Below are 13473 nucleotides of genomic sequence, written 5' to 3' on the forward strand. Positions count from 1 at the left end.
GCCAGAGTCTGGAGGAAGACTGGGGAGAAGGAAATGCCAAAATGCCAGAAGTCCAGTGTCAAGTACCCACAGTCAGTGATGGTCTGGGGTGTCGTGTCAGCTACTGGTGTTGGTCCACTGTGTTTTATCAAGGGCAGGGTCAATGCAGCTAGCTATCAGGAGATTTTGGAGCACTTCATGCTTCCATCTGCTGAAAAGCTTTATGGAGATGAAGATTTCATTTTTCAGCACAACCTGGCACCTGCTCACAGTGCCAAAACCACTGGTAAATGGTTTACTGACCCTGGTATCACTGTGCTCAATTGGCCTGCCAACTCTCCTGACCTGAACCCCATAGAGAATCTGTGGGATATTGTGAAGAGAACGTTGAAAGACTCAAGACCCAACACTCTGGATGAGCTAAAGGCCGCTATCGAAGCATCCTGGGCCTCCATAAGACCTCAGCAGTGCCACAGGCTGATTGCCTCCATGCCACGCCGCATTGAAGCAGTCATTTCTGCAAAATGATTCCCGACCAAGTATTGAGTGCATAACTGTACATGATTATTTGAAGGCTGACGTTTTTTGTATTAAAAACACTTTTCTTTTATTGGTCGGATGAAATATGCTAATTTTGTGAGATAGGAATTTTGGGTTTTCATGAGCTGTATGCTAAAATCATCCGTATTAAGACAATAAAAGACCTGAAATATTTCAGTTAGTGTGCAATGAATCTAAAATATATGAATGTTAAATTTTCATCATTACATTATGGAAAATAATGAACTTTATCACAATATGCTAATATTTTGAGAAGGACCTGTATGTACAGAAAATGAAAATCTTGAAAAGGAGCTCCAAGCAATGCTTTCCATAAAAACTCAACCAAGAGTCTATTGATGTCAAGCTATACCTGTAGACATTCTTATGTATCCTTTACCTTAAAATACTGTATTGTTGTGTCTAAATTGTTGGAGTAAAGAGAAACCTCAGTTATAAGTCTTCTCTCTTTTTCCCCCTATAGACACTCATTCATCCACAGGCCTCAGCCAGCATCTCCGTCAGCCATTCTGGATGTGTCACAAACCTTAGTGCAGTTCTCCATGCTGAGGGGGCACAGAAAGGCGCTCTCACTCTGTTCCTAACTTGCAATCCTCATCACAGTCTACATGCATCTGTTCTGCACTTTATAAATGCAGTAAAGACATTGCGATTTCCTACCAGCGGGGCCCCACCGCTGAATGTCCCAGGTGGATATCTGCCTCAAGTGGATTTCAGCCTGGATCTGGGACAATGTTATCTCAGGGGAAATGTGGGTAAAATGACATCTTCACAGACAGAAGCTGTGCAGCCTTCTATCATTGTGAACGTGACCAGCCACTGTCCTCTGCTTCAGGTAATAGAATTTAAAGAAGCAATGTTTATGTAAATAAATTCCTGTTAATAAAATGAATTTATTTACATAAACATTGCTTCTTTATTATTTTTAAAATTAGTTGTCTTTAAATAAGAAGTGCCAGATTCACATTAACTGACAAAAATAGCACCCAAGGCAAATGCTTTAATTTACTTTTAGTACATATTCATCGCTATGATATTTATGGAAAGACTCTGATTTAGTAGCTGACATGTCTACAGTGATACCTGTGGGCATTAATTGGTAGCATCGGAAGTCAGACGGTAGTGTTGCAGACAGTTACTGACGCCTCTGACACTTAAAGATAGGAGTGAAGTTCATCAGACACAGGAGATGCATTGTAGACATATTAGACAGTATTACCAGTACTTGATGGAGTCTTAGCAGTCATATATTGAGTTTGCATATCCTCATTATTTCCAGCATTGAACCACTGAGGCTTCAGTTACTCATCACTTGTCTGAATTTGCCAATTTTATTCTCAGTCGAACTGCTCCTTCTGATTGTTGAAATTTTATTCAATATTTTTTGTCAAAGAGCAAATTTATTTAATTGGCAAATGTGCAAAGGTATAAGCAGAAAAACTGTCTATGACTAAAGGCCTACAACATGATGCTTCTACCACCTTTCTTTGCTGCATGTATGGTGTATGCTGTTACTGGTTTGTGCTGATTGCTTTCATCGGTGTACTCTTTGTGTTTTTGGCATAGGGGACGATCCTCCCTCGGTCTCTGGCCCTTCATGGCCTCCTGTCAGGTACTTTCTGCCAGGTGATCGTGAAATCCTCTCTGAGGACGGATGACGAACATGTGTCTTTAGAGCTAATTCAGTCCTGCATGACCCCACATCTCTCGGGGACCTTCACTCATTCATTCCATGGGCTGAAGAGTCAAGGTCTGCCGCAGATTATAAGTATCGAGGCTACGGGTCCGAAAGGCTCTGACCAGGCAGGGGCTGTGATTATTAAAATTGGAAGATGTAAGATTAGAGCCAGGAGAACCTCACAGGACAGAAGAATGGCACACTGGCTTTGGGCCTTGGATACAGACTGCCCCGTGTTACAGGTATGGCTTTGTTCAACATTTTATCCAATTGAATGTCTTCTTTTTACCCTGTCAGGTTTATATGAACAGGCAAAGTCAAAGACTAAGAGAAAGAGGACTCTAATGAATCCAGATATCATGAGTGTGATAATATGTTTAGTTTGGCACCAGTTTGAGTCACAATAACAAGTGAATAATAATAATAATACATTATATTTAATAGGGGCCTTTCTGGCACTCAAGGTCACCTTACAATGAATACAAATCAATATTAAAAACAAGAACAAATAAAAACTAAAATAAAAATATAAACACAGCCATCAAGCAATTAAAATGTAACAGTGCAAAATAATCAAGTGCAGAAGGCAGTCCTAAACAAGTGAGTCTTTAGTGAAGATTTGAATTGAGAAAGATAATTTATGTTCCTTAAATCGGTCGGTAGAGAGTTCCAGAGCCGAGGAGCAGAGCGGCTGAAAGCTCTACCCCCCCCCCCCCCCCCCCCCATGGTGGTGAGACGGGCAGAGGGAACAATCAGGTGAATAGACGAGGAGGATCTGAGAGTGCGAGAGGGAGTAGCAACGTTGAGAAGATGGGATAGATAAGATGGAGCGAGATTATGGACAACCTTGAAAGTGAGAATAATGATTTTAAAGTCTATACAGAACTTGATGGGGAGCCAGTGGAGCTCTGACAGAACAGGAGTGATGTGATGGAAGGAAGGGGTTCTAGAGATGATACGGGCAGCTGAGTTTTGAACTAGTTGAAGGTTGTGAAGAGATATGTGTGGAAGACCGAACAGGAGGGAATTGCAGTAATCAAGATGGGAAGTGACAAGGCTATGAACGAGGATGGCAGTAGTATGTGAAGTGAGGGAGGGGCGAAGACGACTGATATTTCGCAGATTAAAATAGGCGGACCGGGTCATGTTATTGATGTGAGATTGGAAAGAGAGAGTACTGTCGAGGATGACACCAAACTCTTTACCTGAGGCGAAGGGGAAACAGAGCAGTTGTAATCCAGAATGTGTAATCCAACAAAGGCTCATGTGAATGGCTCAGTGTGGAAGCATCCTGGAGGTATGTGGACAGCTACGATGGAGACTGATCTGAAGGGCAGAAGAGCTTTCCTCAGGGTGGATGCTAAACCCTGGCCAGAGCTGAGTGTGGAAGCTGTGCTGGATCATGACAGTCCTGCCCTCAGAGCTCTGCCTAAAAGCAGTAGACTGAGATTAAGCAGTAGCTCTGGAGTACATGATGCAGAAGTACTCGTGCAAATGGAGGAGTGCAGCCTCAGAGCCAGCGGGGGTGTGATGTCACAGCCTGACCTGCAGGTGTCACTGCTCTACAACAACAACTGCACTATGATTCAGGTACAGGTAATTTACATTATATTATTTTCACAAAACGTATCACTTCAGCAACATCAGTTAATTAATTGATATTTTCCTGCTTGTATTAAAAGGAGTTGGGCAGTCCAAACAGCATGCAGGCTTCAGGTTCGCTGCTCCTCTCGCCAGCTTCTGTTTATTCTCACATCTTCATAGTGAAAGATGGCAAAGAGTTACACACTGTGCTAACTGCAAGACTAACGGAGGTCTGAAAACAGAAATGTCCTGAAAATTTTCAAATAAACTCCATTTGTCATGTCAGTTTCCATTGACATTTTCGCAATTTTCTTCTGCTGCAGGATCAAAATGAAGCATTTCTTAATCTAAAGCATTCCATGCCCCTGCTGAGGAAACTGGGTCTGCCTGTGAATGCTTCACTGACAATAAATTCTGAGAGTCACAACAATGGTTCATGTTCTTTTGCTTTTAACAGCAGTGCAGGAAATCAAAAGGTAAGGACAGCAATCATATAAACTCTGACAGATAATGTGCACTATGAAAACGTGCCCTCAGTTAACCAGATTTGTGTCCAAACCCACGATCGCAATGTTTCTCATCATGTATATAACCAGGTTATAAAGAAAGTAAACCCTCTTTCAACTCTAGGTTCTGAGCTATTATGAGGTAATAAAATGATCTGCTCTTTAACTGGTTTTGGAAATTATTTAAATCTAGCCTCCACTGTAAAAAACACAACAGATTATAGAACAAAAAGGCCAAACGGGAAAAGCTGTATGTAAACAACAATGTACACCGTCGCCATTTTGCTAATTAGTCTTTAGAACTCAGTTTACTAGTCTGGAGCATACAGTTGTATATTGAAACAATAGCAAGTCGGAAAGACATCAGCAATGACCTTAAAGGGATATGTTTTATGCCCTTCAATCCGTAAATGGTATTGAGACACTTCATGGAGAAGTTTAAGTCCTTCATTCTAGAGTGAGAAATACTTTCAAGAGTTTGTATTAGGTCAAACAGCAATTTTTAGATAAATTATATAAAAAAAACAGTGTCAGGATCTGTTTGTGTTAGGTTTTGGTTCTTTGTTGGTTTCTCTGCACTTGCCTGTGTGTGTTCTTGTTACTGTTCATATTGGGTTAAGTTCATGATTTATTCTTGTGTTTAGACTATTTCCTTGGAATTTCTGTGTTATTTGAGTTTGTATTCCCAATAGATCTGGTTCCTCCCTGTTAATGTTCTCTAGTTCTTTCCAGTGTTTACTTATTCCCTGTCCTGTTAGATTCCCTGATCATTCTGTGTTAATCAACCATCCACCTCCACCTTGCATTCCTGGTCACCAGCTGCCTCACATTCCTCCTGATTAGTTCTCCGTGTTCATTGGTCCATTTTCCTACCTTCCTCAGTATTATTACCCTCTGGTTCTCGTTGTTCTCAGCCAGATCCACTGCTGACATCCCTACTTCCACGTCTCTGTGTTCTTGCCTGTTACCCTGCCTGTATTCCCTGCTATAGTGCCTGAGAACAGTTATATTATTAAATTACCTTTCAACTCACCATGCGGCTCCTGTCCTGTTTGTGCTTTGGTCCTGCGCCACCTCACTTGTTAGACCTTGCTTAGCATGTTAAATGGTTGGACAAATCTAAATAGACCACAAACTGCTGATGTGTTTGTAAGGGTTGCCAGGATAAAGTATCTTCACTCCAAAAAGAGAGATACTTGAAAAGTTGCATTTGAATGAATGACAAGACCTCTGGAAGGTATTGACAGATGAGACCAAAGCAGAGGTGTCTGGCCACAATGCACTGTGTTCTGTTTGGTGAAAACCAAGGTCAGCATTTCAGCACCAAAACCTCAACCCAGCTGTCAAGCATCTTGGTGGTGGGATGATGATTTGGGCACAGGACACCTTGCAACGTCTCTGTACACCATGTATTTGAGAGTGAACTGCAAGGTCATCTGTCTGACAGCTGAGACTCTGTCCCAACTGGGTCTTTAGTTATCCCAAACACAGCAGCAAATCTACAACAGAATGGCTGAAAAGCAAATTAAACCTCAATGACCTGAAAAGAAGAGTGCATCAAACTCTCAATGATGCGAGAGACCTGAAAAGTCATTAAGAAAACAACTTCTTAAAGGTATTGCTGCAAAAGGTGGTTCTACAAACTATATTGAATAAGAGGTTTTTTTTTTCCCATTCATGTTTCTTTTCATTATTCCTTTTTCTCTACTAAATAATGAGTGTTATCTGTTGTCTGTTTTTGTTAATTTTGATGTTACATTTTTATTTTAGAACCTGTTAAAGAGCACAGTTTCTGTTATGTCCTAATGCATAAATCCCAGAATTGAAAAATGGTGTATTTTCTTTTTCCCATGAGGCTATATGTAGTTTTTCTGTGTCAGTTTGACTAAACTCTGTTGGTGTCATTTTTACTTTTCAGTTTTCTCAAGAATTTAAAATGGAAAAGAAATTTGAGAACGTGAGAGTGCAGAGTCAGTTGAAACATACAGTGAATTATCTGAAAAACCTGGGAGTACCTAGAAGCTACAACTTCCAGGTTGGACCGATATTTATGGCATAAATAAAGAGATTAGTAAAGGAAGTATTTACTAAACTCAGACTGTGTTACAGGTAGAGCTTGGTTCTGCTGAAGGGAAGATCGTAAGCCTACAGTCTCAGTGTGGAGATCAGCAGGCAGGGCTCAGACTTCACCTGAAGAGTTTTCCTCTACTCAAGGAAATGAGGGGAACCATGTGGCACAACTCATCATGGCTTCATCATCAAGGACTGCCCCTGAAGATAGAGGTACTGTTTGTGTTGACATGGATTTTAACTTAATGACTACACAAATTTTATTTTTATTATTCATTAGCAAAAGATCTGTCAGTCTTAAAATGTAATTCTGTTTTCTATCCAAGGGCCTTGGTTCCGTTAAGGGAGCATTGTCTCAGCTCCGGTCCAGGGCTCAGCTCAGTGTGGACGGACACAAGTTGCTCATATCTGGGCTGAATGTCAGTGGGGCTGATGGTCACCTGGCTGTGCTCCTTTCCTACTCTCCTACACCTCTCAACCAAACAAGAACACAACACAGGCTGGACATTGTCCTAACTGTTCAGTTCAAAGGTCAGGGCATTGTGTCACTTTGAATGCTTTTCTTTTAATCACCAGTTCTTCAAGTTTAACCCAATTAAAAAAAATAGTTGTGTTTATGTTTTGTATGAGGACAAAGGATGCAGTGAACCAAGAACTAGAACTGAACTAGAACTAGAACTGGAAGCCGTTCTCACAGGGTCCAAGGTCACCTTAGCAAGCCTGGCCCCGGCCACTCCCTTTATGGTGTGCTTTCCTCCCCATCCCCCTCCATCCCAGCAAATGTCTTGTTTGAACATCAACGGATTGGGTCACTGCCCAGTAATACATAAGAGCCATAGAAAAAAGTCATTTACGAGATATTCCTTTCTTCTGTTATTAGCACCCACTAATGTTCCACCTACTCTATGCTCTGCAATTAGCTTGTGCTTTCCTTCAGTATATGAAGGGATACAGGTTCATATCATTAAATCATATTTCTTCAAAATTTCACTAATTTAATTCAAAAAGTTAAACTTATATAAAATTCATTACTCTGAGAATGATAAATATAAAGTGTTGATTTCTTTAAAACCAGCCACAACAGGGACAGTTTCTTCCCCCAGGCTGTTTCTCTAAAGAACACTTGACAGTCAGAGTTCCAGAACAACATCATGCATACTTGGACCGATCTCACATTGATTTCTCTGTAACGTCACTTGTGCATGTATGTACATTTTAAAGATATTTAATATTTTTTATTTCCATTTACATTGAAAAACAACCAAAAACAAAACTGCACTGAGTGTACTGGAGTCAAATTTATTTTTGTGTGCACAAACTTGGCAATAAAACTGATTTTGATCCTGATTCTGGCTTACAGCCAGTGAAAACCCAAAATTCAGTTCCACACAAAGTTAGAACATTACATGGGAGCAATAAAACGATTTGTAGAACAGAAATGTTAATGGCCCACCAACCACAGTTGGTTGATTCCCCAATCAAGGGGAAGACCGCTGACTTCACAGTTGTCAAACAGACAACTCTCTACAAAGAAGGTGAGCCACAGAAGGTAATTAAAAACAGCCGAGCAGCTCTGTGAGAAGGTAACAACTGTTGGAGCAATTATAAGAAAATGGAAGAAGTCCAAGATGACGGTCAATCTCCCTCAGCCTGAGGCTCCATGCAGGATCTCACCTCGTGGGGCATCAATGATCATGAGGAAGGTGAGGGATCAGCCCATAACTACATGGCAGGACCTAGTCAATGACATGGAGAGAGCTGGGACCACAGTTAATTTATTTTGGAGATCTTCGCCAACAACCTCTTTCACTCAGTAAGGACATTGAAGATGGGTCGTGGCTGGGTCTTCCAGCATGACAACAACCCGAAGCACACAGCCAGGGCAACTAAGGAGTGGCTCCGTAAGAAGCATCTCAAGGTCCTGGAGTGGCCTAGCCAGTCTCCAGACCTAAACCCAATCCAAAATCTTTGGAGGAAGCTGAAAGTCCGTATTGCCCAGCGACAGCCCCGAAACCTGAAGGATCTGGAGAAGATCTGTATGGAGGAGTGGTCCAAAATCCCTGCTGCAGTGTATGCAAACCTTGTCAAGAACTACGTCTGATATCTGGAATAGCAAACAAAGGTTTCTGTACCACATATTAAGTTTTGTTTTTGTGATATATCAAATACTTATGTCCTGAAATAAAATGCTAATTAATTACCTAAAAATAACACAATGAGATTTTCTGGATTGTTGTTTTAGATTCTGTCACTCACAGTTGAAGAGTACCTATGATTAAAAATGAAAGACTTCTACATGCTTTGCAAGTGGGAAAACCTTCAAAATCAGCACCGTATCAAATAACTGTTCTCCCCACTATATCCTGGACATGGGCCACAACTGTCATATTGCTTGTGTTAAGACCTTCCCAAACCAGAGACATTCCCTTTACTATTATACCTGGGCTAAGGAGAAAGTTTTTTGTTTTTTTTAGAATTTGCAGTTGACCATGATCCTGGCCGTCTCCTCTTCGGTTTTGGATTGTCCACCACTTCAGTACATGGCGTGTTGTCCCAAGTCATCTTTCCAGATGAAAGTAAATGTAGAGTTTCATTTAGAAATCATGTTCCCAGAGTCTAGAGGAAGAATGGAGAGGCACAGAACTCAACCCTCTTCAGGTCCAGTATGACGTCTTCCCAGTCAGCGATGATTTGGGGTGCCAGGTCATCTGCTGGTGTTGTTCCACTGTGTTTTCTCCACTCCACAGTCAATGCAGCCATCTTCTAGGAAATGTTTGAGCACTTGATTCCCTTCTGCTGACAAGCTTTATGGAGATACTGATTTCATTCCAGAAGGATTTGATACTGGCCCACGCTGCCAAGGTTACCAAATACTTTTTCACCAACTATGGTACCGCTATGCTTGACGGGCCAGCAAACTAGTCTGGCCTGAATTGATGAGAAGATGAGAGAGCAGAGCCAATATTGCAGACAAACTGAAGGCAGCTATTAAAGCAACCTGGGCTTCCTCAGCAGAACCACCATTATTGGCAATGATTATACTGGAGTAGAAGCGGGTTTTGGTGCTGACGATTGAGTCTTTATAATGTAGAATATGGTTATTGTACATTTCTTTCTGAATTGTGAGACAAGTTTTCCTGTAAAGTTTTTCAAGTTGCCGACCTTGGGCTTTCATAAGACGAAGTTTGGGCGTGAACCAAGAGACAGAAACAGATAAAGAAACAGATCTGCTTTTTAACAGTGCTTTAATGCGCATTAATGTTGGCTCTGAGTATTCTCATATTAATCCCATGCGTCGGTGTTCTTAAACCCTCTTCAGGTCCTCTAAGAAGCACTTCATTAGACATTCACCCTAAGGACTGGAGGTTTCGGCTGGCAGTTGAGGCTGGGGGCTGGGGGATACGTGGAGGAACCAAGGAGGCCAGGTTCACGTTGAGGCACACTGAACATGGAAAAACTAGCCCTGCCTTCCAGGTGTAATGAGGTCAGCATGTAGAAGAAAATTCCCACAACATTGTTCCTCCCTGCTAACATCCTCTGTGACTGATTTTAGGTGGAGGCCTGGGGAAGACATACTGAGTCCCAGCTGAAGGGTTCTATGGTTGTAAACCCTGAACTGAGCTCTTCATTCGCACTTATTGTCCAAGGACACAATTCAACTCCTAGGTATTATTGGTACTAGAGAGGCACTTGTCAAAGATTCTGTGGTTGATTCCTGGTCACCAATTTTAGCCATTTCTGATTTCTCCCTAAGAACTATAGCTAAAACTATTATTTCTCAAAAATGGCCTAAGATTACAGACTTTTTTCTCTCTGCATCACTGAAAATCTGCAAATATATTAAAATCCTTCAGGATATGGGACAGGGAGATCTGCTAATGAATCAGCTAAAAATAATTAGACCATATCTTTGTTACACCTTTATAATGCAGAATATTGCTCACTAACCTTTCTCTTTCTTTTTTTGCTTTTAGTACAACTAAACATGCAGAGAATGCCATATTGAAGGATTAAAAATCATATTAAAATAAAGTACAGCTGTGTCCAACTTAAGCAAACAAATGAATTTACTGACGTGTTAGATTGTCAAATCATTCATTAATTTATTATAATTATAGAAGTTCTTCTGGGAGCTTTTCTGTCATGGTTCCTCATAACATTTAGAATACAACATCATGCAACAAGTGTGTGTGCACTAATCTTTCAACACAAAGACAAGATGATGACAGAGATGACATTTTAAACTGCCTCAACTCTTTGTTGATCTGAGTTTTGAGTTTCAGCTGAGCTGTGTCTAGGCTGTGATCCAACATGGATGCACCAAGATATCAGTTATGATATCTTGGTGCTTTTCCAATTGATACACCACAAAACTGCATAGGTCATGCATGACTGAATCAGTAACTATTATGATAATGAGGTCATTATTAAAAACAAAAACAAAACCCCAACAATTTCATGTATATTTCCTCTTGTTAAAAAAAAAAAATCTTTTTTCAGGCCGGTAACAAAGTTTACAACAAGATAGTAGCCGTTTTGAATAGTTTTTTCAGTTGCTGTTCCGTTTCAGAACACCGGAAGGACATTCTGCCATTTGTAATGATTTTGTCCCTTTTTGTCTGCAGACATGTCTTAAATTGCACAAGCAGGGAGATGTTGAATTTTTTTTTTGCATCATTCTCCATTGTGTACTGATTAAAGCTGCAGGCGATTCCTCCAAAATATGTTACCTGGACCTTGGAGGGAGGGATATCGAAATATCTTCCAGTCGCTGTAGACAAAGGGAAGATCTTCTCTCCTTAACACTCATTTTTCAAGGATACAGCTTTTTGCCAAATCCTGATAAAACCCACCTATTGATGTAATTTGTTTACTTGCCCCTCTTCATTACTAGTTTGCCCACATCTTAAATTAAAGGAAAACATTTAATTCAGTAAAGTGTAAATAAAAATTGTGATGTTTTATGGATATTTTATTAGGAACGTTTTCCTAATCTTTTTATTTGTTTTGAATCTTTAAACCAGCTTTAACCTACTGAGGTCCCTTAATTTTATGCTTTGTTGTTTTTTAAACCTTATACAGTGCCTTGCGAAAGTACTCGGCCCCCTTGAACTTTTCAGCCTCTTGCCACATTTCAGGCTTCAAACATAAAGATATAAAATTCAAATTTTTTGTGAAGAATCAACAACAAGTGGGACACAATAGTGAAGAAGAAATTTATTGGATGTGTCAAACTTTTTTAACAAATAAAAAACTGAAAATATTATTCGGCCCCCTTGCGTTAATACTTTGTAGCGCCACCCTTTGCTGCAATTACAACTGCAAGTCTCTTGGGGTATGTCTCTATCAGTTTTGCACATCGAGAGACTGAAATTCTTGCCCATTCTTCCTTGCAAAACAGCTGGAGCTCAGTGAGGTTGGATGGAGAGCGTTCATGAACAGCAGTCTTCAGCTCTTTCCACAGATTCTCGATTGGATTCAGGTCTGGACTTTGACTTGGCCATTCCAACACCTGGATACGTTTATTTGTGAACCATTCCATTGTAGATTTGGCTTTATGTTTTGGATCATTGTCTTGTTGGAAGATAAATCTCCATCCCAGTCTCAGGTCTCTTGCAGACTCCAACAGGTTTTCTTCCAGAATGGTTCTGTATTTGGACCGATCCATCTTCCCATCAATTTTGACCATCTTCCCTGTCCCTGCTGATGAAAAGCAGGCCCAAACCATGATGCTGCCACCACCATGTTTGGCAGTGGGGATGGTGTGTTCAGGGTGATGAGCTGTGTTGCTTTTTACGCCAAACATATCGTTTTGCATTGTGACCAAACAGTTCGATTTTGGTTTCATCTGACTAGAGCACCTTCTTCCACATGTTTGGTGTGTCTTCCAGGTGGCTTGTGGCAAACTTTAAATGAGACTTTTTATGGATATCTTTGAGAAATGGCTTTCTTCTTGCCACTCTTCCATAAAGGCCAGATTTGTGCAGTGTACGACTGATTGTTGTCCTATGGACAGACTCTCCCACCTCAGCTGTAGATCTCTGCAGTTCATCCAGAGTGATCATGGACCTCTTGGCTGCATTTCTGATCAGTCTTCTCCTTGTTCGAGATGAAAGTTTAGAGGGACGGCCGGGTCTTGGTAGATTTGCAGTGGTCTGATACTCCTTCCATTTCAATATGATTGCTTGCACGGTGCTCCTTGGGATGTTTAAAGCTTAGGAAATCTTTTTGTATCCAAATCCGGCTTTAAACTTCTCTACAACAGTATCTCGGACCTGGCTGGTGTGTTCCTTGGTCTTCATGATGCTCTCTGTGCTTTGAACAGAACACTGAGACTATCACAGAGCAGGTGCATTTATACGGAGACTTGATTACACACAGGTGGATTCTATTTATCATCATCAGTCATTTGGGACAACATTGGATCATTCAGAGATCCTCACTGAACTTCTGGAATGAGTTTGCTGCACTGAAAGTAAAGGGGCCGAATAATATTGCACGCCCCACTTTTCAGTTTTTTATTTGTAAAAAACGTTTGACACATCCAATAAATTTCATTCTACTTCACGATTGTGTCCCACTTGTTGTTGATTCTTCACAGAAAATTTGAATTTTATATCTTTATGTTTGAAGCCTGAAATGTGGCAAGAGGTTGACCAGTTCAAGGGGGCCGAGTATTTTCACAAGGCACTGTATATCCTAATCTATCCCCCCACCCAGCTGCAGCCCCACCAACTAATCAAAAGCAGGAAATCATCTATATTCTTTGGTGGTATTAAATGTACATAAAATAATGTCCCTGTTCTCAGCAGCAAATAGGGGGCGCCAACCTTCCACTGGCTGCACCTGCATAAAAGCAATACAAAACTTCTTCAAGGTGCAACTGGCAGATAAGGTATATTTGTTTATTTAGTGCTTGTGCACAGCTCCTTCTAATGGTGCCCAGGGTGATTGCCCACATGGCCCATATCAAAAAGCATCAGTTTTCAATGGGAGTCAATGGCACACATATGCCAAAAGGACGCAGATAGCTGCATTTAATTTCAATGGCCTGTTAAATGTTTCTCTAAAATACACAATTATGGTAAATTTTTG

The 13473-nt window shown here is 40.8% G+C and overlaps 1 protein-coding gene across 1 annotated transcript in view; it reads left to right on the plus strand.

Moving 5' to 3' along the window:
- LOC124870219 overlaps window positions 1-13473 on the plus strand; it is a 98543-nt gene that overhangs the window by 45033 nt on the left and 40037 nt on the right. Inside the window, exons 43-52 of the mRNA XM_047368771.1 lie at window positions 1004-1375; window positions 2107-2460; window positions 3479-3808; window positions 3901-4032; window positions 4126-4278; window positions 6227-6343; window positions 6418-6591; window positions 6705-6909; window positions 9698-9852; window positions 9932-10044. Of these exons, the coding sequence (XP_047224727.1) occupies window positions 1004-1375; window positions 2107-2460; window positions 3479-3808; window positions 3901-4032; window positions 4126-4278; window positions 6227-6343; window positions 6418-6591; window positions 6705-6909; window positions 9698-9852; window positions 9932-10044 (2105 nt within the window). The remainder of the gene's footprint in view (window positions 1-1003; window positions 1376-2106; window positions 2461-3478; window positions 3809-3900; window positions 4033-4125; window positions 4279-6226; window positions 6344-6417; window positions 6592-6704; window positions 6910-9697; window positions 9853-9931; window positions 10045-13473) is intronic.

The sequence above is a fragment of the Girardinichthys multiradiatus genome, chromosome 6 (assembly GCF_021462225.1).
Source record: "Girardinichthys multiradiatus isolate DD_20200921_A chromosome 6, DD_fGirMul_XY1, whole genome shotgun sequence".
Classification (NCBI taxonomy): domain Eukaryota; kingdom Metazoa; phylum Chordata; class Actinopteri; order Cyprinodontiformes; family Goodeidae; genus Girardinichthys; species Girardinichthys multiradiatus.